Source organism: Triticum aestivum, chromosome 5B, assembly GCF_018294505.1.
Source record: "Triticum aestivum cultivar Chinese Spring chromosome 5B, IWGSC CS RefSeq v2.1, whole genome shotgun sequence".
NCBI lineage: Eukaryota > Viridiplantae > Streptophyta > Magnoliopsida > Poales > Poaceae > Triticum > Triticum aestivum.
The window spans coordinates 549,638,853-549,661,536 of NC_057807.1; the positions used below are offsets into that span (position 1 = coordinate 549,638,853).

Consider the following 22,684-nt stretch of genomic DNA (forward strand, 5'->3'; position numbering starts at 1 on the left):
GGAGATATGGGAACTTGACTATGGACCCTCCTTTAAGGTCCCTTTGTTCCGGTGCAAATGGTTCAAGCTAACAGGAGGTGGGGTAAAGGTGGACCAGCAATACGGAATGACAATGGTGGATTTCAACAATCTTGGTTACCTTGACGAACCATTCGTCCTAGCGAAAGATGTCGCTCAGGTTTTCTATGTGAAGGACATGAGTAGCAAACCGAGGAAACGGAAAGATAAGAAAACGATCAGTGCATCATGCGATGATCCAAAGCGCCACATTGTTCTTTCAGGGAAAAGAAACATCGTGGGAGTGGAGGACAAGACAGACATGTCAGAAGATTATAATATGTTTGCTGAAATTCCGCCCTTCAAAGTGAACACCGACCCAAGCATTAAGTTAAATGATGAGGATGCTCCATGGATACGGCACAATCGTAAGCAAGCAGGGACACAAGGGAAGAAATGATGTGTAATAATTTATTGTATCAAACCTTTTGTCAAACCTTCAAGGGGTTTTAAAATGAATTAGTTTTATTTTTCTGATTTTTTTGATATATAATTGTATTTTTAAGATTTTAAAATGAATTAGTTTTATTTTTCTGATTTTAAAAGGAAAAAGGAAGAAGCAGAAAGAAGGAAAAAGGAAGAAAAAACAGAAGAAAAAACAGAAGAAAAAAGGAAAAACAGAAGAAAAAAACAAACAGAAGAAAAACATAAAAAAAACAGAAGAAAAAACAGAAGAAAAAAGAAAAAAGAAAAAAGGAAAAAAGGAAAAAAAATGCCACCTACTGGGCCACCACGGCCTGAATACGACTAGAAACCCATTAAAGGGCCAGGATTCAGGCCCGCAGAAGGCCCAGTAGGCCCACATGCACATAGTGACAGAATAGGCCCGTAAGCCTGCATTTGAGAGGAGCTCGAAGTGGTGAGCGCAGCCGCGCTTATAAACCACTGTCGAAGCCTCTCGGCTAGCGAGGTGGGACTAAACATCCCACCGCACCGCGCCAGTTCTAGCACAGACCTTTAGTCGCGGTTGGGGAGGCGGGCCGCGACTAAAGGTACCCTTTAGTCGCGGTCCGCCTCTCCAACCGCGACTAAAGGGTCTTTCTGCGCGGGAACGGAGGCGGCGCCAAAACCCTTTAGTCGCGGTTGGGGAGGCGGACCGCGACTAAAGGGTACCTTTAGTCGCGGCCCGCCTCCCCAACCGCGACTAAAGGGTCTTTCTGCGCGGGGACGGAGGCGGCGCCAAAACCCTTTAGTCGCGGTTGGTGTGGCGGGCCGCGACTAAAGGGTACCTTTAGTCGCGGTCCGTCTCTCCAACCGCGACTAAAGGTGCGTCTATATATACTGCACTTAGCAGTTTTGCCACTTCCCATTCTCCTCTCTCTCGACGCCGACGCCCTGCCCCGACCGACGCCGACGCCGACGCCCTGCCCCGACGCCGACGCCGACGCCGAAGCCCTGCGCGCCGCCGCCCCCGTCCCCAGTGAGCGCCGCCGCCCCCGTCCCCAGTGAGCGCCGCCGCCCCCGTCCCCAGTGAGCGCCGCCGCCGCCCTGCCTTGCCCGCCGCCCTGCCCTTGCCCGCCGCCCCCGTCCCCAGTGAGCGCCGCCGCCGCCCTGCCTTGCCCGCCGTGCGTTGCGCCCTTGCCCGCCGCCGCCGCCCTGCCCTTGCCCGCCGCCCGTGCGCCGGCAGAAGAAGAAGAAGGAAGAAGAAAAAGGAAGAAGAAGAAGAAAGAAAAAGGAAAAAGGAAGAAGAAAAAGAAAGAAGAAAAAAAAGGAAGAAGAATTTTTTGTGTCTAATAAAAGAAAAGAAAAACGAAACAGAAAAAGAAATGAAAAGAAATGAAAATAAACAAAAGAAAAAGAAAAAGAAAATAAACAAAGGAGAACATTTTGTAAAAAAAAAGAAAAAGAAAAAGAACAATGAACAAAAAAGAAAAGAAAACGAAACAGAAAAAGAAAGGAAAAGAAATGAAAATAAAAAAAGAAAAAGAAAAAGAAAATAAACAAAGGAGAACATTTTTTAAAAAGAAAAAGAAAAAGAACAATAAACAAAAAAGAAAAGAAAAACGAAACAGAAAAAGAAAGGAAAAGAAATGAAAATAAAAAAAGAAAAAGAAAAAGAAAATAAACAAAGGAGAACATTTTTTAAAAAGAAAAAGAAAAAGAACAATAAACAAAAAAAGAAAAGAAAAACGAAACAGAAAAAGAAAGGAAAAGAAATGAAAATAAAAAAAAGAAAAAGAAAAAGAAAATAAACAAAGGAGAACATTTTTTAAAAAGAAAAAGAAAAAGAACAATAAACAAAAAAGAAAAGAAAAACGAAACAGAAAAAGAAAGGAAAAGAAATGAAAATAAAAAAAAGAAAAAGAAAAAGAAAATAAACAAAGGAGAACATTTTTTAAAAAGAAAAAGAAAAAGAACAATAAACAAAAAAGAAAAGAAAAACGAAACAGAAAAAGAAAGGAAAAGAAATGAAAATAAAAAAATGGTTGGGAACCCTCGTAGGTGCGTTCGCTCGACAGTTTCGGCGTCGGCTACAACGGGCCGGTGCATTAGCAGCAGTACAACGGGCGAGGGTTATAAATGTGTTGTCCTCGCCTCCCCTCTCCGTGACGCCGTCGTCTGCCGCCCCGTCTCGCGCTCTACCGCGACACCCTCTCCCACCCCTTCCTCGCCCCCGGCTTTTGCCACCGCCCTTTCGCCACCGCCACCGCCACCGCCCCCCTTCTTCACTTAATTAATTTGTTTTTACTACATGTTTTCAGGACTGACATAATGGCGGACGATAGAGCTGACCCGATTATGGACAACTATGATCCGGACGGTGAAGCACATATGTTCGGCATCATAAACGGCGATATTCAATATGTGCCGACCGGAGAAGAAGAAGATGATATCTCTTCTTATCTGAACCTTGACGGTCAAGATGAAGGGCGCCGTCAGCAAGATGATGCCGAACAAACGTCGATAAACGACGATCTTCAAATGGAAGTAGCAACCACCTCCGGCGCCGAGGTATATATATACATTGAGCCTCTGGTGATACAAACTAACTGATTTGAATAAATATGTGTGTACTAACGCGCGCGACTCTTTCTTATTTTAGCCCTCGGCCGGATCGTCGAAACAATCGAGTACGTCGTCAAAGCGTGGCGCAACCAAGACGATGAAACAAGGAGAAACATGCACCATCGAGGTTGTCGACAGTGCAACCGGCAGGCCGCTGGAGCCCCGCAAGAACGCCACCAAGTTTGTCAGCCAATGCGGAGCCATTGTTAGAGACAACGTCTCGATCACCGTCCAGGAGTGGAATGAGCCAAAGAAGGCACGAATTGATGGTTTCACTTTTGTCGATAAGAGAACAAAAAAAGATTGCTTCAAGAAGCTTATGGAACATTTCGTTCTACCTCCGGAATACAACAAATTCGATGAGGAGGGTAACAAGATTGAGGAAAACAAGGAGAGGAGGAGGCTAGTCAAACAGTTCGCTCTTCATAAGATGGCCGACGCATTCCGGAAATTCAAGCAAAATCTAGCCCACGACTTTGTCAAGCAGAACAAGACTCCGGATTTCAAAGGACAATATGAGAAACTGAAAGATGATTGGCCAGAATTTGTGAAGCAAAAGAAATCGGAGCAGTTCATTCAAATATCGAAAAAAATAAGGAAAATGCGGCTAAGAAGGAGTACAATCATGTTATGGGGCCAGGAGGGTATCGCCTTTGGGAGCCTAGGTGGGAGAAGATGGAGAACGAGCTGAGGGCGCGAGGAATCCGTCCAGGTACGGAGGGATGGGACCCAAGGGCCAAAAGCTGGTGGTACGGGCATGGGGGAACGCTGAACCCGGAGACAGGGGAGTGTGTTTACCGGGGCAAATTAATTAAACCCACCCAAGCCCTTATTAACGCAATGAGGGATGCTCAACAGGGGAAGATCAAGTTCAACAGAGAGAACGACGCGCTGACAAAAGCCCTCGGGAATCCTGAACACGGAGGACGTGTACGAGGCATGGGGCACATTCCGTGGAAAATAGGGTTCCCCCAGAACGATGACCCGTACGGTTACAGAAGCCGTAAGAGAAAGATGGATCAGGAAGCAGATGTTGTGGCGCGGTTGGCATCGGAAATGGAGGTGATGAAGAAAACCATGAGTGTACTAGTAGCCGAAAGAGATGCAGCTCGGGTGCAGCATGAAGATCATCCAGCGGATCTCGGAAGCCAGCAGCGGAGAAGCAGCGTGGCTTCCACGGAGGCCCCACCGGAGCCTCTGGTGGTCCAAATTACTGCACCGGAGCCTCTGGTGGTCGAAATTACTTCATCGGAGCCTCCTCGCTACCCCGTGGACGATATAAAGGAGATGAAAGAATGTCATCTGTATTATCCTATCGGGAACATGTCCATGAAGGTAGCCATCGGCAGTGCTTTACCATGTTTACCTGGAGCACTCCACCACAACAACCCCATTCAAGATGGCTATGCTCGTGTCACGGTGGAGGACATAGTCCAAGGGTTTGAGGACCTGGAGATTGACATTGCTACACCTGAAGGGGAGAAAAGACTTGGAGATGTCAAGCGCCATTTCATTCTATGGCAAAAGAAGTTTATCAAGTTTCCAGGCGAGGCGCCAAGGACAACAAGTCCACCACCCTACGGTGGTGGTGGTGGCGGTGGCGGTGGTGGTGGTGGTGGTGGTGGTGGCGGTTCACCTACACCTCCGTCACGTCAGCCGACGCCGCCCCCCAGTCCACAACGTCCGGCGGGTGATCAGCCGCCGCCCCCCAGTCCTCGTCCGGCGGGTGATCAGACGCCGCCCCCCAATCCACCTCCGGCAAAGAAGCAGAAGCAGTCCTGGATTATTAACCCGGACCCTTATGTACCTAAGACCACAAAGGTACCGGAGCCATCACTGAAGCCTCTCCCCACAAGGCCTTGGGAACGTAGTGCCGAGGAAGTCGACGCGGCCGCGGCTGCTGATTTGGAGAAATGGAAGGCGGACTGCAAGAAGAAAACAGAGCCCGAGCCCAAGCCAGTATTTTCTGATGAGCAAAAGAAGTGGGCTAAGTCATTTTTGAGCACACCGTCCCAAGCCGCGAAGAATCTGCCTAACGACTATGCACGTGAACTTCGCAGGCAGGCACTCATGTTCAAGGAGAACAAAGAGCGGGAGAAGGCCGAAAGTAAAAAAAGCGGGAAACAAGTTGCCCAGCTCGGGGAACAAAGTAAACAATCGATTGCCCCGCTTATAGTGGAAGCCTTCTGTCCGGATGACCCCGAGATCATACAAGCTGCGGCAGCACAGGGATTGACTGTAACGAGTGCCAGAGAACAAGCGGCCAACTTAGGTATTACTCTTCGTGAACTGTTAGGCCTTGATGAGGCGCCAGTGAAGGAGGTAGTAATTACATATGTCAAGAATGGGCCTCTCGTCGAGCCTGCGGAGGAAAAGGATCTACCTCCACAAATGAAAGGTCTGCTGAAATGGTACAAGGGTTACATAAAAAATAAAAACGCCAAAGAATATATTTATGCGGAAGTTAGACATGAGCATCACTTCAAACATTACTATGTACAAATTGAACTGAGTGAATTGTTCCAGCTTTTCAATCTGCGCGAGCTCGATAAATCTATCATCAGTTGCTACGTTCTGTAAGTGATTTATTAATTTCTACCCCATCTCGTTCATATTGCCTGCACTATATATATGTCCTAACTATATTGTTGTGTCCGCTATTATACATGCAGAATGAAGATTAAGGAATGCAGAGTAAGGAACATCCATGATGTTGGATTCATTGACCCACACATCGTTAATGGACATGTGTTGGAGCGTTACCCCGCCGACGTGGAGGCAGACCTGTGGCAGTTTCTTACAAAGCAGGAACTCAAAAGTGATATTCTATTTCCTTACCATTTTGAGTGAGTGTTTCTGTCTTGAGCACATTCTCTTTTGTTTACTCCATGCATGGTATGTGGCCGGCTAATCGATGAGTTATGCATGACGTACTGTGCATGTATCGTGTCCGCAGGTTCCACTGGATTCTGCTAGTAATTAAAGTTAACACCTCAGAATGTCTCGTCCACGACTCTGTGAATATGGATCCAAAGCTTTGGGGCGGCATGAGAAGAATGCTGCAGAAGTAATTATTTTCATTCATTTGCGCTCTATATCGATCGGCCTATTTCGTTCATTTCCTAATATCAAGTAACTAATTAATAACTCTCTTGTTCATTTAATTTTCTTTGCCTCGTAGGGTTTGGAGACGGTTCGTAGATACAAAGGTCGGTGAATTCAAAAAAGAGCTAGAATTCAAAATGTTAAAGGCTAAGAATGCTGGGGATATTCAGCCACCGGAGACCAATCTATGTGGATACTATGTCTGTGAGATGATCCGGAGATACACCTCTGAGCGGGTTCCGAGTGATACCAATGCTAAGAGGAATAACCTCCGGTGGATGCTTAGTCCAGAAGCTCGCTTCCGACCACTTCAAGAGGAACTAGCTGGATGGTTCAGCAGGGAAGTCCTCCATCCTAAAGGAGAACACTATTACGAGGACGTAGAACTTTATATGCATTAAATCATGTATGGAAACTTGTTCAAAATTGTATATGGTCATCCGATGATATTGAATATATATTGTATATTCCTCTTGAATTCTTTTCGGTTCTAATTTCAAATTTATTTGAAATTGTACATTCATATGCATGTATGTAGTACCGTAGAATATATGAAACTCCTTCTAAATTAAAATAAAGCACAAAAGAAATAAAACAATACAAATTAAACAGAAAACAGGTTTAAGGGGGGAGGTTTAGGGGGGGGGCTAAAACCCTAAACCTGCGGCGGCCTTTAGTCGCGGTTGGCCAGAAGAACCGCGACTAAAGGTCCTCCGCCCCGACGGCCACCTGGCGCCCACATGGACGGGCCTTTAGTCGCGGTTCTTAAGCAACCGCGACTAAAGGGGGGGGGGCCTTTAGTCGCGCCCGGTCGGTCGCGGTTGCGCAACCGCGACTAATGGCAGTTGCGAACCGCGACCAAAGGCCTTTTTTCCACCAGTGCTCCCTGCGAACCTTTCACATGGGCACATTCTTCTTGCTCACGTCCATAATTGATCAGGTCAATAGATATACACTCTCTTTAGAAAAAATATGGCATGAATGATAAGGCACCCTCTTACTTTTTTTTTTTAGAAAAGGAGGACGACTCCCGGCCTCTGCATCTGGGCGATGCATACGGCCATTTTATTAATTATTGACACAAGACCGTACAGAGTCATACAACAATAAGTTTAAAGCCACCAAAACAAGCAACAACTGTCGCTATCCCTATCCAGTTGATATAGGGGCGCTGAAAGTCTGGGCCTAATATCAAACAGACCACGCAGCCAAACCTAAACATCTAAAGACCTGAGGTCCCACCCAGGACGCCTGCCTGGTATGGGCACCCACCAGTCCGGCGTGCTTCTCAACCAAGACCCCTGCCTGGTATGAGGCCGCCGCAGCCGCCTGCCACCAATCCATCTTCAGAGCTATACTGTTGCACCGACCTTGCCAGGCCTATCTGCCATCAACGCCACCATGACGCCAAACAGCTTCCACCTCCTGCACGAGTCCATCTCCGTGCATCAGACGCCGAGTCTCCACAGCGCCACGCCGCCGAGATCCGCCACCATTAATGTGTAAGATGAAGCACCGCTCCACCAAAGTCACCGTCCTCTAGTCCCTCGAGCCCGTGTGCACCTTCAAGAATGACGCCCCCAGGGGGGAAACGACACCAGCGAGCCGCCGTCATCCGATCTACTGATCTAGGGTTTCCCCCGGAGGTAGCAGAGAGTGGCCTTGAACTTCTCCACGACGATGCCTTCAGGAAGGGAACGACGCAGACAGCGTCGCCATCGCCGGCCTTGGCAATCGCCAATAGCAGGTTTTCACCCGGATTTGATCGAAGACCTCCATCCCTCGTGGACGGGTCGCCAAACCGCCGGGCACGCACCACCGGAACCACAATCCGTCGGCCAACCCCAAAGCGTTGCCGCCGCGAGGTCAGCTTTGGCTGGGGCGCCGGCAGCCATCCCCGACCCCCGGCCCATCTCACCTCCTCCCCCCCCCCGGATGAAGAAGAGGAGGGGAAGGCCGAGGCCGAGGCCACCACTGATGCGCCGACCCCTCCGCCAGCCGGCCACGGCGGAGGAAGCCGCCCGCAGCCCGCACCGCCCGCAGCCCGCCCCAACCAGATCTGGATCGAGCCGCCGCCGTCACCACATCAGCCGAGCACCACCGAGGAGCAGCCCATCACGCCACCCGCACACCCGCGCGCCAACCTGCGCCGATGAGGGGCCGCGCCGTGGCGCCCCGCGAGAACGCCGTGACCAGATCCAGGTCGGCCGGCCCGCGCCAGCCCTCCCGAACGAGGCGATGAAGACGCCCCGCCGCCGTCGGCGCCGGCCGGGCTTCGCCCGGGCGCGCCCTCTGGCGGCGGCGGGAGGAGGAGGAGGAGAAGAGAGGTGGAGAGGCGGCCGGCGGCTAGGGTTCCTCCCCTGCCGCCCGCGGGAGCGCCAGAGGCACCCTCTTACTAAAGTATGTAACCAAACATAACTGCTTCGATACACCACCAAAACACACGCGGGTGAGATTAGCCCGTACTCCTTCATAAAAAGGCGGGACGATCTTATTTTAAAAAAGTCGTCGTCTGCCCATCCTCGACGGTATGAGCCTGTCTTCGGTGGTATGCGGGTGTGTACCTACAATACTTACACACAAACCGGCCGTACGTGTGTCATCTCGCGTCGTGTCGCACCGCACCGCAGGCAGTCAGCGTGTCCTATGGGACCGGCGTAGTTGTTGTAGAACGTGTATGCCTCCGCTTGTGAATCACAAGTCATAGACATTATCCTCCAATGCCTATCCAGCGTCTCTTGCTGCTATATTCAACATACCCGATGTCCATGTCTGATTCACCATCATCATCATGGCCATCATGCCCAGTAGGACGATCGACCTCCTCCTAGAAAATTACAAATAAACACGTGTTAGTTGCCATCACTTAGGTCATATGGTTGCATGCCATACAAAATATTCAACGTACCAGGCTCACTTATCGGCGTAAGATTCCTGAAAATCATTCTGCTTATTCTGAACATCGAAATCTGCGTGTAGATTTAAAAAAAAGACATGTAAGTTGCCATGTGGTTGTTTTCCATTAAGAAGAACACAAATCAACGTACATGCCAGTTATCTCCCTGCGCTACTCTCATTAATTTGAAAGTCATCCGCCGCTAGGTTTTCATAGGAAGACAATGATTCATCTTCCTTATTATATGCATTCTTGCTAATAGAGCCATTATCTTTACCTCTTTACCTAATAATAAAGAGAATTGGGTTTCTGTCGTACGTCGTCGGCATTTTTACAGAAAACCCCCTGCTGTTTTGGGTATTCAACCCGCAGTACTATTATAACTCAACCCAAAGCGGTACTGACAAGAGAAAAAAAGAAATAACCCACAGACCCGCACGTCCCTACCTCCCAATCCCCTAAAAACCCAATGCCATCTCCACCTCCTGCCGCCGGCCACACCACGCGCCGCCGTGTGTCGCCGGCCCACCCCCACGCCGTTGCGCGCCGCCGGTGCATCAGTCCTCCCCCACATCTTCTGCAGTCTTTAAATTAACTATTAGTCCCACCTCGCAGCTTTGTTATGAATTGAATCCTACAAATTTATATATGTTCAAAAGTAGACAATCAACATGCCGAATAACAAAGCAAGATGAGATGAGAGAGCGGCTTAAGCAGAGATGGCTGATCAAGAGAATAAGAGAGAGATCAGGCCACCCTTGGGGAAGAGGAACGGATCCCCGTGGGTGCGGCTGGAACAAAAGGGGGCGGGGGGCGCCGGGACGAGCCGTACGGCAGTAATCGCCCTTCCCTCGGGGAAGCAGAACAGAGTCGTGGGCCGCTGGAGCAAAGCAGGGGCGACCGTCGTGGCCTACGGTGGAGGTGTGGCGCTGGTATCGAGCGGGACCTGGCGGTTGGACGTCGCGGGTGCTCCTGACGGTGGCTCCCGACACGGTCGGAGAAGGTGGGGCGGCGCGGATCTGGCGATGAACAGCATCGGGAGCTTGGGCGTCGGGGTCGGAGGTCCATGGCGCGGGTGTGATGCTCCTGTACAGAAAAGATACGGGGATGTGAGAGGTGAGGGAGAGATCCATAAGGGGAAGGAACGGAGAGGGAGAAGGTCAGCGGACCAGCGGCCGGTCGCCGGACGGGAGGCAGGCGCCCGGGGTCGAGGGGAGCTCCTTGCTCCGGCGTGGTTGGTGCTGGCGGCGGTGTACGGGCGGCAGCGTTGTGCAGTGCGGCTGGCTTGTGCATGAGCTCCTGGCTGGTGGCTAGCTGGGCCTGTGGCGGAGGCGCGGGAGGAGAGGTCTGCTGGTGCTGGTCGGCAGAGCGCTGGGTGGATGTGTGGAGAAGATAAGATTCTCGGTGGGATTGAGTGCTTGTCGCTACTGCTTTTTCTAGACGATGCGATGTCGCTGCTGCTAGAAGTCGATATCTTTTGTTTTTCATAGGGCTAGATCTCTGCTAGCATACAATTTACTACACTTGGCTGCTGTTTAAGCGGCATAGCTTAATCTTAATTATGAATATTAGTAGCTACAGTACTTAGAAGATGTGTGAATGAAATATTGGAAAGATTTGTTCAAAAAAATATTGAAAATAAATACTATTTATGAACGGAAAAGTTATTTGGGGGTCACCTATGGACTACCTGATCATCAATATATTCCTCAAGTCTCGATGTTCCTGATGCCGTTGATGAGAGAGAGAGAGAAGCATGTGGTCGTGGCTACGTCGATCATGTCCTCGGTCCTTTCGTGCACCACCTTCATGCATGTAGCTACTCCCCTCCCTCATATCATCTCACCCGTAATTCTTCATGTCCTGATCCTGTTCGAGCTCTGATGATGGTGTCAAGGGAAGTAACCGTGTTGGCGCAGTTGGTGTGTGCTTCTACTGCTGGCGGTACCGTATCAAGAAAAGAGCACCAAGCAATGTAAACTCTTTACTATCTATAATACATCGTCTTATCTTTCACTGCCCCAAAGTTGTAAAATATTACCCACCAACGCCACCTATAAGTGATTAAAATATTTCTCACAGAGGAATCCTCTGCCTTGGCCGGCTCATGCAGTAGGGACCTCCCATATTGCGTTGTGCGTGCTGGGAGAAGACGCACCACGTCCGTTTGAACCGGCCCATGTCCGGGTGGCCTGGTTTTTAAATTTTCTTATTTTCTTTTTTCCATTTTCCTTTTTGCTACTTTAAATAATTTAGGACTTCAAAAAGTTCCGAAAATTTAAAAAATGACTTGAAAAACTACTGAAAGTTTAAAAATGAGAATTTTGAAATAAAATGTTTAATAAATCATAAAATGTTTGTGAATTGGAAACATGTCCGCATTTTATAAAAAAAATTATTCAAAAAATGTTTGAAATTTCAAAATCTAATATTTAGGAAATAAAAAAATCATAAATTTTAAAAAAGTTCAAGTATTAAAAAATGTTAATGAAATTGAACAAAATTTTGCCAATTCAAAAAATATTCATGAAAAATATCCTAAAATTTAATAAAATGTTAATGACTTAAAAAGTAGTTTATTCATTCATAAAAATTTTGTTGATTCAAAAAATGATCATGCATTTCAAAAAATGTTTGTTAAATTAAAAAATTGTTCCAGAAATTTCCAAAACAATGTTCGTCCATTCTAGAAATGTTCGCTGATTCAAGAAAATTGGTAAAAATGTTTGCAAATAGTTTAAAATGTTCATGAATTCAATTATTTTTTATCTTACAAAATGTTCGAAAATTTGTAAAAATGTTAATGAATTTGACAAATGTTCATGATTTCAAATATGTTTACGAGTTCTAAAAAATGTTCATGATTTCACGAAATTGAGAGTGATACTGTATCTCGGTGATGCTGCAAAATGTGAGCATGGTTATTGGAGATTATGATTTTTCTCCCGTTGCAACGCACGGGCCCTTTTGCTAGTTTTGGTTCAAATATGTCGAAATGTAATTAGTTTGCTCTGGTCTAGATTAAAAGCATCTGTTTTATCCAAATATTATTCAAGTATGAATGAATATCGTCCAATTTATTTAAATACCCATCAAATTTGTTCGCTTTCATTAAATTTCTTCCGAAATGCAATTGCACTTACATGGATATTTTTGGATGGCCGCCTCGTGCATCAGTGCCCACAGACTGGTCCCCGGTCCATGGACGGATGCTTTGTCCGTTTTGTGGCTTGGCGTTGGAGAAGCACTAAGAATCACGTTGTATGTTTCTCCCGCTAAAATACTATTTTATGCACAACTTCTCTTCCATTCGATGGAAGTACCGAGCTTAAGTATGCGCCAATGAAGGACGTTAGTGTGGCTTCTCACATGAACACTTCATGATCCAAATAAGGATAATTCAACCCGTGACAAAACACCCGCATATGCACCTTACAGATGAGGGTAACCTTATTTCAAGGTTTGTCAAACTGGAATATAAGTGAAGCATAATGACACGTGAAGCTGGTTTTGTCAATTTTTTTGCCCGTTGCAACGCACGGGCATATGTACTAGTCACTACCAAACGGCATATCCGGTTTCTTGCTCCATTTAAACACCTTGAGCTAGTGTCCACAATCACTACATACAGTTCAGAACATCAATAGAGAAATCATCTCCCGGTTCAAATGCAAATTCGGTAATATTGTGTGATGCATAATGAGATATTTGGAGAAGCAACGTCGTTGCGAATCATTTTTGCACCATTTCAATGTGCAGATAAGAATATAGATGACAAACTTTGATTTATATGGCAGCGGGGGTCGATTTCAGGGGGGCGTGCAGAAAGGGGGTGCCTAGGCGGGGGGGGGGGGGGGGGGGGGTGGGGTGACGAGGACGCATGACCGGGAAGGGACGATGGACGCCGTCAACTATAGGAAGGGGTGGCGATCGGCGGCATGTGTGTGGGTCATGGGCGAGCAGGGGAGGCTGCACATCGGGACGGGCGGGCGGATCGGGTGGGGAAACGTCTACGTGTACGTACCACTCGTACATCGTGGTAAGAGACTTTACGGACGTGGGTATATGTTTTTTGTCGAATGACCATGCTGCCCTTATACATTTGAGGGGGGGGGTTACAAAAGCGGAGCTCCAAACAAAAATGGCATGGTGGACTTGGAGTGCTCGATGTGGCCACAAATAATAAATCCCTATTGATCAAGAACATGTACAAGTTCTTCAACCAAGCTAATGCCTCAGGTAAAGCTTATTTGGGAGACACTATTTGAATGGCCTTCCCTCATGAAAAATTGAAGGATCCTTTTGGTAGAAATCTCAGCTTAAACTTTTTCCACATTTCAAGGCAATGGCTAAACCCACTATTTCACCAGGAAAGTATATCCTCTCATGGAAATATATCTAGGATGACCGGCTCTCTATGAGAAATTTCCTGAACTTTACTCTTTCTCCCCCAACGTAAAATAGTCTTCATAACATAATACACTTTGATTATTTAGCTAAACATTTGCATACACTACTCTCAATTCAAGCATTACAGCAGTTTGAAAGTTTGTAAAACCTGCTAGCTCTGGCTAACCAGAGTGGCAAATCATGATAAGTGGGTTTACAAATGGGTTACTAATTACTATCCTACATGCTACGAGATCTTGAGTGTAACTTGTGATGCTCATATCCTCTTGAAAGTACTCCCTCCGTTCCTTTACGTAAGGTGTATTATTTTAGTTGCGGTGACCAAGGCACATAATTATAGATTAGTTAGGACTGAATTACCTTTGGCAAATTTATTGGTTAGTGGCAAGTAAATCAGGTAGTTAAGGAAAGTAAGAGATATACACAATTAGGAGAGAGACACTTTCTTTTTTCTAGAGTGCTAAAAAGAGAATTATGAGGAATTTGAAGAAATGCACCTTACATTGTTGAATTTTATCAAAAAAAATATACACCTTATATAGAGGAACGGAGGGAGTACTATGGTAATATGCTAGTCAGTTGGGACACAAAATTTTCATTTAGCCTTTGGTCTATGATGGGGTCAAGACGAATAAACTACTTTAGAAAAACGACTTCTATAGGCTAGCGTATACATGTTTTCTATTTCAAGAATATGTTAAGGATACTTCTATACAATTGTATTGGGGCTATCCGTTCCTCGTCATAGCAGGCACCCATTAACACTACAAAATTCAAGGGTATCTCCTTTTATGATAAGTGTCTATTCACTTGCAAGATACGCTAAAAGGTATCTCCATGGACATTATAATCGTGTGTTGTTGGAATCTCTGGATCCGAAGGAATGACAAAATCTTCAAGAATGCACCTATTCTACCCAATCCGCATGGAACAAATTGAAGGTTGGACTTCTGTTAGTCAGGCCTGGATGGAGTCTCAACCTTGAGTTGTTCCTATACAGCCTTTCCTTTTTCTTCTTTCTTATTTTATCCTCTTTCATGAAATATGCTAGTGCCTCTTTGGCCTAGCCCCATGTATTGGTGGATTTGATTATGGAATGACACCTCATCAAGATGCCGATTACAACACCGTGTCATGTTCCGAAGTGAAAACTCTTTTCCTGTCCTTTAATGGTCGGGTTCAGCAACGATGAACTTGCGTTTGTTGTTGTGTTGGTGTTCACTGTCGTACATCGGTAATCAGGATGAAAATCCTTTTCTAGGCCATCTTCAATTGGACGTGGCGATGATGGCGTGTCCACATTTATTCCTTCTTGACAGCATTTTGCGGAAGAAGTCAACTTAGTCATAGGTGTTAATTACATATCTTGAAATGGTTCGACCATTGTTGCCTTTGTTATGTACCCTGCTTAATAATTAATAAAAATGTGTACATCGCAACGATGCAAAGGCTAGGGGTTTCAACTCCCTTAAAAAAATGTAACTATTTATTTTGTTATGTTTTAATAAAGTAGTTGTCTTTCCCTTAAAAAAAGATAGTCTACAATTTCACATGATTTACCACCACTCGATCCATATTTTCTTTTCCTATATATATCATTTTTGCAACTTCAACTTGTGGTGCCTACAAACAAGTAGAACACACAAACACTTACAATGCCTAAAAAAGGTAGTATTTTGCAATACTTTTAGGAGCTACTGAAACTATTACTAAAATTCAATTCCCTGGCATTTGCGCCAAATGCTCAAGTTTCGCTTGTTTCTTTATTGATCAAAGATAACCGCCACATTGTCATTGCATAGGTATGTATAATTTCCAAAGAACAAAGCAAGAGTTAAACAATAGACATGAATGCACGTTTTGAGCACACATAGCATCCGAGTTTTGATATTCCATGCTTTTGGGAAAGCAGTGCGGTTGGCATGGTGTGTGCTGGACGCACTACGAATTTACTAACATCCGCATCGTCCCTTTGAAAAAAAGCACCGTGTTTGGTACTGGTAATAGTATATTTTAGTTGGCAGTGACACAATTGAAAGCAGGCATCAAGCTACGTCCTGCTGTAGGATTGTTTAGATAGTTTCTTATTTCTCTACCTATTTCTTTTGTATGGGTAGCTATCGATGATTGGTCGTCTATAATGTGATATGTTAAACCTTTGGATTGTTGGTTGTATGCTTGGTTTCTATTAACAGAAATCAGGGGGAGACCCTCTCTTCTTAAAAAAAAGTTTAGATCAGAACATGCTACTTGCATGGCCTATATAATTGAATTCGGAGACTGGTCGCGGCTGGCTCCACTGGTAGTAGAAGCAGTGTTTCCATTCACCGCCCATGGAGCAGCAACTTATTCACCGGAGGCGCCCTTGGCAACTGCTAGGGGACATACATGATCATGCTCTTAGAGATTGGGAATGCTGGGGGACATACAGTGGATGTGGATCTGGAGATTGGATTGGCTCCATGTATGATATTATTTGTTCTGTTTGCTACACAAATATAAAATATATGTTTCTAACGAATTTGATTAAAAATATTTTCATGCAGATAATTAATCGACATCAACCAAGAATCCCAAATAATATTGTCTAGGGTATTCATCTTATTATCAAAATTATACTAGTCGTACTTATTTAGGAAACGAAAAATATTGTAGATAAAAGTATAATATTTTGAACCTCAACTCAAAAACTCGGAAACCTAGTCCCTTGACTATTAAAGCCGAATACTTTTGGTTTCTGGGACTTATTCCCTGTTGGTAGCTTCATGAACATTCATCTCAACACTTATGATTCATATGAGTATATGCAATGGGGACATAGGGTTATATTGGTCATAGAAGCTAAACCTTTCTCCTTGATCATAATGTTGTAAAGGGAGACCTTTTGTTCTTTGCTACATCTGTAGTGAAACCCTTAATCACCATCCTCAGCACACCAGCATAATATTAGATGTGTGATGGTGGTGTCAAGGGCATGCGAGGGAAATGCTTATATTTTTCTGGTGGCAGCAAAATTCGCGAGGGTGCATTCTATTGGTGTTCCATAAAAACGCAAAGTAAAAAAGATAGAGGTGGTCGCAGGTCGAGGCGAAACCCTTTTTAAAGATTCTTGTAGAATTTTCGGAAAATTGAGTTTACATGTTTATGTTTACAATAGTCCTACACCTACAAAGTTGTTATGTAACCTTCCATCAGGGTGGGCCCCTCCTTCCCCCTTATCTCCAATCAAAACATGCCAACTGATCTAGCCCTGTAAAATGCCCGTGGATGTAGCATTGCTCTTATGTTTAATCAACGGTAATGTTTAAAATCTGATGTCTGATTTTAAACATGGAAAATCAAACTTTCTTTAGCAAGCATGACATATCCTCGCAAAAACATAAAAAAAAAATTGCCATCCTGTCCACACTATAATTGTCATGAAAAACATTAGATTTGTCATGCTCAAAAATTCGATGTTCCATTTGTAGTGAAATCCTTATTCAAAATATTTTGAGAATAATTAATGACCGGCATGGATGTAAACTTGTCAACGAAGAAACCAAGAAACATCAGCCAAGTTTCCTGCATGCATGCTTAATTAGCTCATGAGATGCATGAGAGTACAGATAGACATTCCATGCTTTTGGGAAAGCAGCGTGTTAGGTAAGTGGTGTGTACTAATTGACGCATGTGTTCACTAAAGTCCGCGTCGATCTCGCTGAAATGATTAATTAATCAGCTGACAGTGGTATGCAGTAGGTGAGTTATGATTGAGCAAACCATATAAGCGATGGTTGTAGCTAAACGATGGTGGTGAACTGTAGCTAGCTACTACGAGAATCACAAAGGCTCGATCATCAATGGCGCACATGGCCATCTCATTCTTGAAGATCATCCTCATAGCGAGCACGGCCGCGGCGCTCGCCGCCGGTGGAGCAGCAGCTTCTCCTCCGGCTCCGGCGCCGATGGGGATGCCGGGATGCCACACCATATGTGGCAACATCAGCGTGCCGTACCCGTTCGGCATGGGACCGGCCAGGTGCTACTGGCCGGGGTTCAATCTTACCTGCGACAATACTACCACCCCGCCGCGGCTCCTACTCGGCGGCGAAGGAGGCATCCTCCAAGTGCAGTATTTCAGCCTCTTCGAGTCGTCGGTGCTCGTCAAACGCACCCCCGGCGACGTAAAGATCGACCGTGACGGCAACGGCTCAATATTCTCCGGAGGGCCTGACCACGGGACCTACAAGATCATGATCTCAGACGACTGGTCAGGCGGCGGGAACGAACTCGTCGTGTTGGGATGCAACGTGCGAGCGACGCTGAAACACGGCAACGCCACTGTCAGCGCCTGCTCCACCCTGTGCGGCGACGACCAACCCCCTGAGCCCATGTGGTCCGTACCGTCCAGGCTCGAGAGCAGCATGGTTTGCACCGGGCTCGGCTGCTGCCAGGCGGCCATCGTCGCCGCGGCAGCGGCTATCGGCGAGGTCCGGGTGCAGCTAGAGTGGTTCGGCCGGAATCGCAGCGCCGACGAGGAACGGATGCCCACGCGCATGTTCGTCGCCAAGGAGGGGTGGTTCGAGAAGAAACACGTTTCCGAACCACTGCTGCTTCAGAAACCGTCGGCTATGGGAGCAATGGGTATCCCCGTGGACTACGGCGTTCCCGTGTGGCTCAGCTGGGAGGTCGACACCAACATTTCTTCTTCCCATGGGCATGGCCACGTCGTATGCGACCAGGGTACACGAGGAGGATATGCATGCCGCTGCGACATTTACTACGAAGGCAACCCCTATATCCCCGACGGATGCCAAGGTTAGTTATTTTCTTACAGTTTAGCTACACATCAGTCAGCTGATTTTCGAATTCGGGGTCAGCCGATTTTTAAATGAAAGAAGGAGAATGAAGAAGAAGGAAGGGCCTCGCCGGAGAGAAGGAAGGGGCTCGCCGTCATCACGCCATTATCTATCTTAGGGGTCAGGGTGGGGGGCGGTGGTTGATGGCCTTCACCGGAGAAACAACTCGACGCGGAGGGGGGGGGGGGGTGGCCGGGGGTGGCGGAAGACCGGCGGGGGGGGGGGGGGGGGGTTCAGGGGAGGGCGAGGCGGTCGCGGTCGGCAGGGGCCGGTGCTAGCTGGCGGTGAGAGGAAGGAGATGTGCGGGAGGTTGAAGAAAGGCCATGGGCCGTTGATTTCGCATCCGACGATCCACAAAATCTACTGAGCCCCAAAAAAAAAGTCAGCTGACTGACGTCTAGCCACACCCATTTTCTTATGATAGCTATATAGCATACACATATTTTGATATAAAATCAAACTTTCTAAGGTTTCATCTAGTTTAAAACTAGATAAAAGTTATTGCATTAACATCTACGATATCAACCTAATATAACTTGATACATCATATAAACATGCACTACTTGAAAGCTTATAGTGAACAATGTTTACCTTATGTAGATATCGACGAGTGTGAGTTTCATCCGTGCCTTGATGACGGTGTATGTACCAATAAAGACGGAGGGTTTGACTGCGGTTGCCCACCAGGAACCCATGGCAACAATTCCGTACCCGGTGGCTGCACCCCTTTTGTCTCCATCACACGTAAGCTAAGCTACAAACAGTTTTGATTATTTTGCACTTGCAAGTACTATTACTGGAGTAGAAGTTTTGAAATTCTACCAACGAGTAAAAGTACACTGTATCACTAATCACTTCATTTGTTTTCCCGCTGTAAAGGTTTTATTAAGACAAGGCGTATTATTCATTAATATGGTGTTAATATGACATGATATTGGTATCATTAGTCATTTTTAAAACTACTTCCTGGTAATTATGATTTTATATCATACATTAACAACATATTAATAGGGTAATGTTTTATCAAAGCCTTGTCTTAACAAAGCATAATATATATTTAATACGTATGAGGATGGACGAGGTGTTATTAGTTACTGATACACTATAGTATGTTTCTTCTTTTTTTTAAGCAGAAGCGGAAGGTGATATGTGCGGAAGGAAATGTGGAGATGTCGATGTACTATACCCGTTTGGCATCGGTCCGTCCCACTGCTACCGGCCAGGCTTCAACCTCACCTGTGACTACCCAAGCGGCAAGCTCCCTCGGTTATTACTCGATAGATTCGGAATCTTCCAAGTTCAAGAGATCTCCCTTCCAGACACCACTCTGCGTGTTACTAGCTCATTCGCCGTCATCGAAGCTAACTCCAAAAATGACTTTGGTTTTGATTTCAACAACTATTTCACAAGCCGAGGGGATGTGCTCTACTCGTTGTCCACCCGTAATGAGCTCATCCTTTCAGGGTGTAATGTTCAGGCGACACTACATGGGCTTGACAATGATGCGTCCATCATCAGCGGCTGCACCAGCTTCTGCTCCGAGAGCGATGTCAGTGCCGGAAGGGTGCCAATTGCGAGAAACAAGAATTGCTACGGCATGGGTTGTTGCCAGGCACGCATTTCTGAGCCCTTGGATGGCGGCATGCCTGGCATGTTGAGCCTCAAGTTTGCCGACATGAACAATTTCCCGGATAACATGTCACGACCCCCGTATGCTCTGATAGCGGAGGAGGGGTGGTTCGACAATCGTCTTGTCTCTGACCAACAGACGCGTGCGCTTCAAAACAAGTTGAGATTTGCGCCAAAGGTTCGTATTGTTGTAGATTGGAAAGTGCTGCCATCTGAATCAGTAGGCTTACACGACTTACGTGATCATGCGAAGTCTTCATCGGGTCTAAATTGTACCATGGACGTAGCTGCTAACATCTGCAAGAGCAAGCATAGCAGGTGCATACCAGCTGGGACGAACACAGGCTATTCTTGCCAGTGTTGGGAGGGCTACCAAGGCAACCCCTACGAGCCTCATGGATGCAAAGGTTAGAATGCAAAGCATATGTACGATAGAGGCATGCATGTTGAATTGTTTTTGTGGTTTATGTAATTACCAGAGATTTGACACACTCTCTCTCTCTCTCTCTTCCTTTTTTCTGCAGGTGACCACATCTCATCTAAAGGTGAGCAAGTCCGTATGAAGGTTATGTATTTTAATTTTACAGAATGATAAGTATTTTTGTATTCAGTCTCATTCTATAGAAGTTATTGTTTTCGATATAGAAAGTTGCAATTGTTTTCGATATAGAAAGTTGCAAACTTAGTCGTACTACAAGAGAATGTATTTTGTTTCTTAGAAAGTCTAGATAGAGGGCCGACATTGTACAGTCACAACAATTTGCTTGTTTCAGCTACAAGTGGGTGTTTAAAGGAATCTGTATATTTTCAGGTATATTTGCCGCCATTATAGGAGTTTCATGCGGGACAGGTCTAGTTATTTTGATTCTATCATCATACATTGTTTCAAAGAAAGTGAAGCATCGGAGAGCACAAGTGTTAAAACATAAGTTTTTCAAGCAGAATCATGGTCAATTGTTGCAACAACTGGTAGCTCAGAGTGTCGGTATTGCAGAAAGTATGATCATAACGTTGGAAGAGCTAGAGAAGGCAACACACAATTTCGACAATGATCTTGTGATTGGTGGTGGAGGGCATGGTACTGTTTACAAAGGAATTTTATCAAATCAACGTATTGTAGCCATCAAGAAACCAAAGAAGGTGGTTCAGAAGGAGATTGATGAGTTTATAAATGAGGTTGTGATCTTATCACAGATCAACCATAGGAATGTGGTAAAACTCTTTGGTTGTTGCCTTGAAACTGAAGTCCCAATGTTGGTCTATGATTTCATATCCAATGGAACACTTTATGAGCATCTTCATGTCGAAGGACCAAGATCATTATCGTGGGGTGACAGACTTCGTATAGCCATTGAAACATCAAAATCTTTGGCATATCTTCACTCAGCCGCTGCAATACCTATCATCCATAGAGATGTCAAGTCTGCTAACATACTTTTGGATGATACTCTAACAGCAAAAGTAGCAGACTTTGGAGCATCAAGGTACATTCCCATGGAGAAATCTGGTTTAGAAACAAGGGCTCAAGGTACAAGAGGATACTGGGACCCGATGTACTTTTACACTGGGCGCCTCACGGAGAAAAGTGATGTTTACAGTTTTGGAGTTGTCCTTGTGGAACTGCTAACCAGGCAGAAACCGTCTTCATATTTGTCCTCAAATGACGAGAGTCTTGTTGTACATTTTGTTACTTTGTTTGCGGAAGGGAATTTGCCCCATATATTAGACCCACAAGTCATCGAGGAAGGAGGCAAAGAAGTCGAAGAAGTGGCTGCTATTGCCATAGCATGTGTAAAATTAAGTGGAGAGGATCGTCCAACCATGAGGCAAGTGGAGTTGACACTAGAAGGCGTCCGTACATCTGAGGGGCATGTTTTACATAATGCGGTGGCTAAGGAAGCTCACAGTAATGATATTGAAGTAGGTGTTCAATCTAATAAATCAGTTAGAAAAGATAATGAGGGGTCGACAAGACAGTATAGTATGGAAGAAGAGTTCATACTATCTGCAAGTTGTCCTCGGTAGTTGTAGTGAAACTGTGCTCAAGCAAAAGATTTCATGTGCACGCTGTACAGCTTTGTTTGGGTGGGGCATATACCGATAATTCATCCTGGAGCCCGGGCTCCAGGATGAATTATCGGTATATCCACTACTAGTCTTAGTAAATTTGTGCTCAAATCAAAGACTCATGTGGACAGTTGGCAGCTTTAGTTTCTTGTATATCCACTGCTGATAGTGTCGTCCTCTAGACTAGTGAGCCAAGGGTGGAATGGTGTATGAAAAAACAAAATAAGTTAAACTGTTGTGGGATCCCTAATGGGAAAATAGTTAGCCCTCGTACGACATGCGAATGTGATCCCATGTTCACTCAGTGAGACAACAATTACGACATGATCTCCGTACATATGCTTTCTTGCTTAATTTAGAAAATAAATCAAATGCAATCTTTCTTTTACGGCGTGACCTACTCCAGCTCAGTTAGGAATCATTGGAACACACATTTTTAATGTAAAAGCTCGATCAGTCATGTCTAGTTACATTATTTACATAACTTATTCTTCTTGTAGTTCTACATGGTCTCCGGCTCACATGTAATATTTATTTTTGCTAGTGTTCGTTGTACTGTCATGGTTGAAAATGAATAGAACCAAAAAATTTTCAGAAAAAAAAGATCAACTGATCGGATTTTTAGATTGAAAAAAGTGTCGGGGAAAACGAACACCTATGGGATGACAAGAAT

General features: G+C 45.6%; 1 protein-coding gene across 1 annotated transcript; it reads left to right on the forward strand.

The window, feature by feature from the left end:
- The first annotated feature begins 17,281 nt into the window (after positions 1-17,281).
- On the forward strand, positions 17,282-22,170 carry LOC123116876 (wall-associated receptor kinase 3). Its single transcript, XM_044537756.1, has 5 exons — positions 17,282-18,274; positions 18,916-19,059; positions 19,449-20,351; positions 20,469-20,489; positions 20,756-22,170. The coding sequence occupies exons 1-5, from the start codon at positions 17,317-17,319 to the stop codon at positions 21,967-21,969; spliced, it is 3,240 nt and encodes a 1,079-aa protein (XP_044393691.1). The 5' UTR covers positions 17,282-17,316; the 3' UTR covers positions 21,970-22,170.
- Positions 22,171-22,684: the final 514 nt, after the last annotated feature.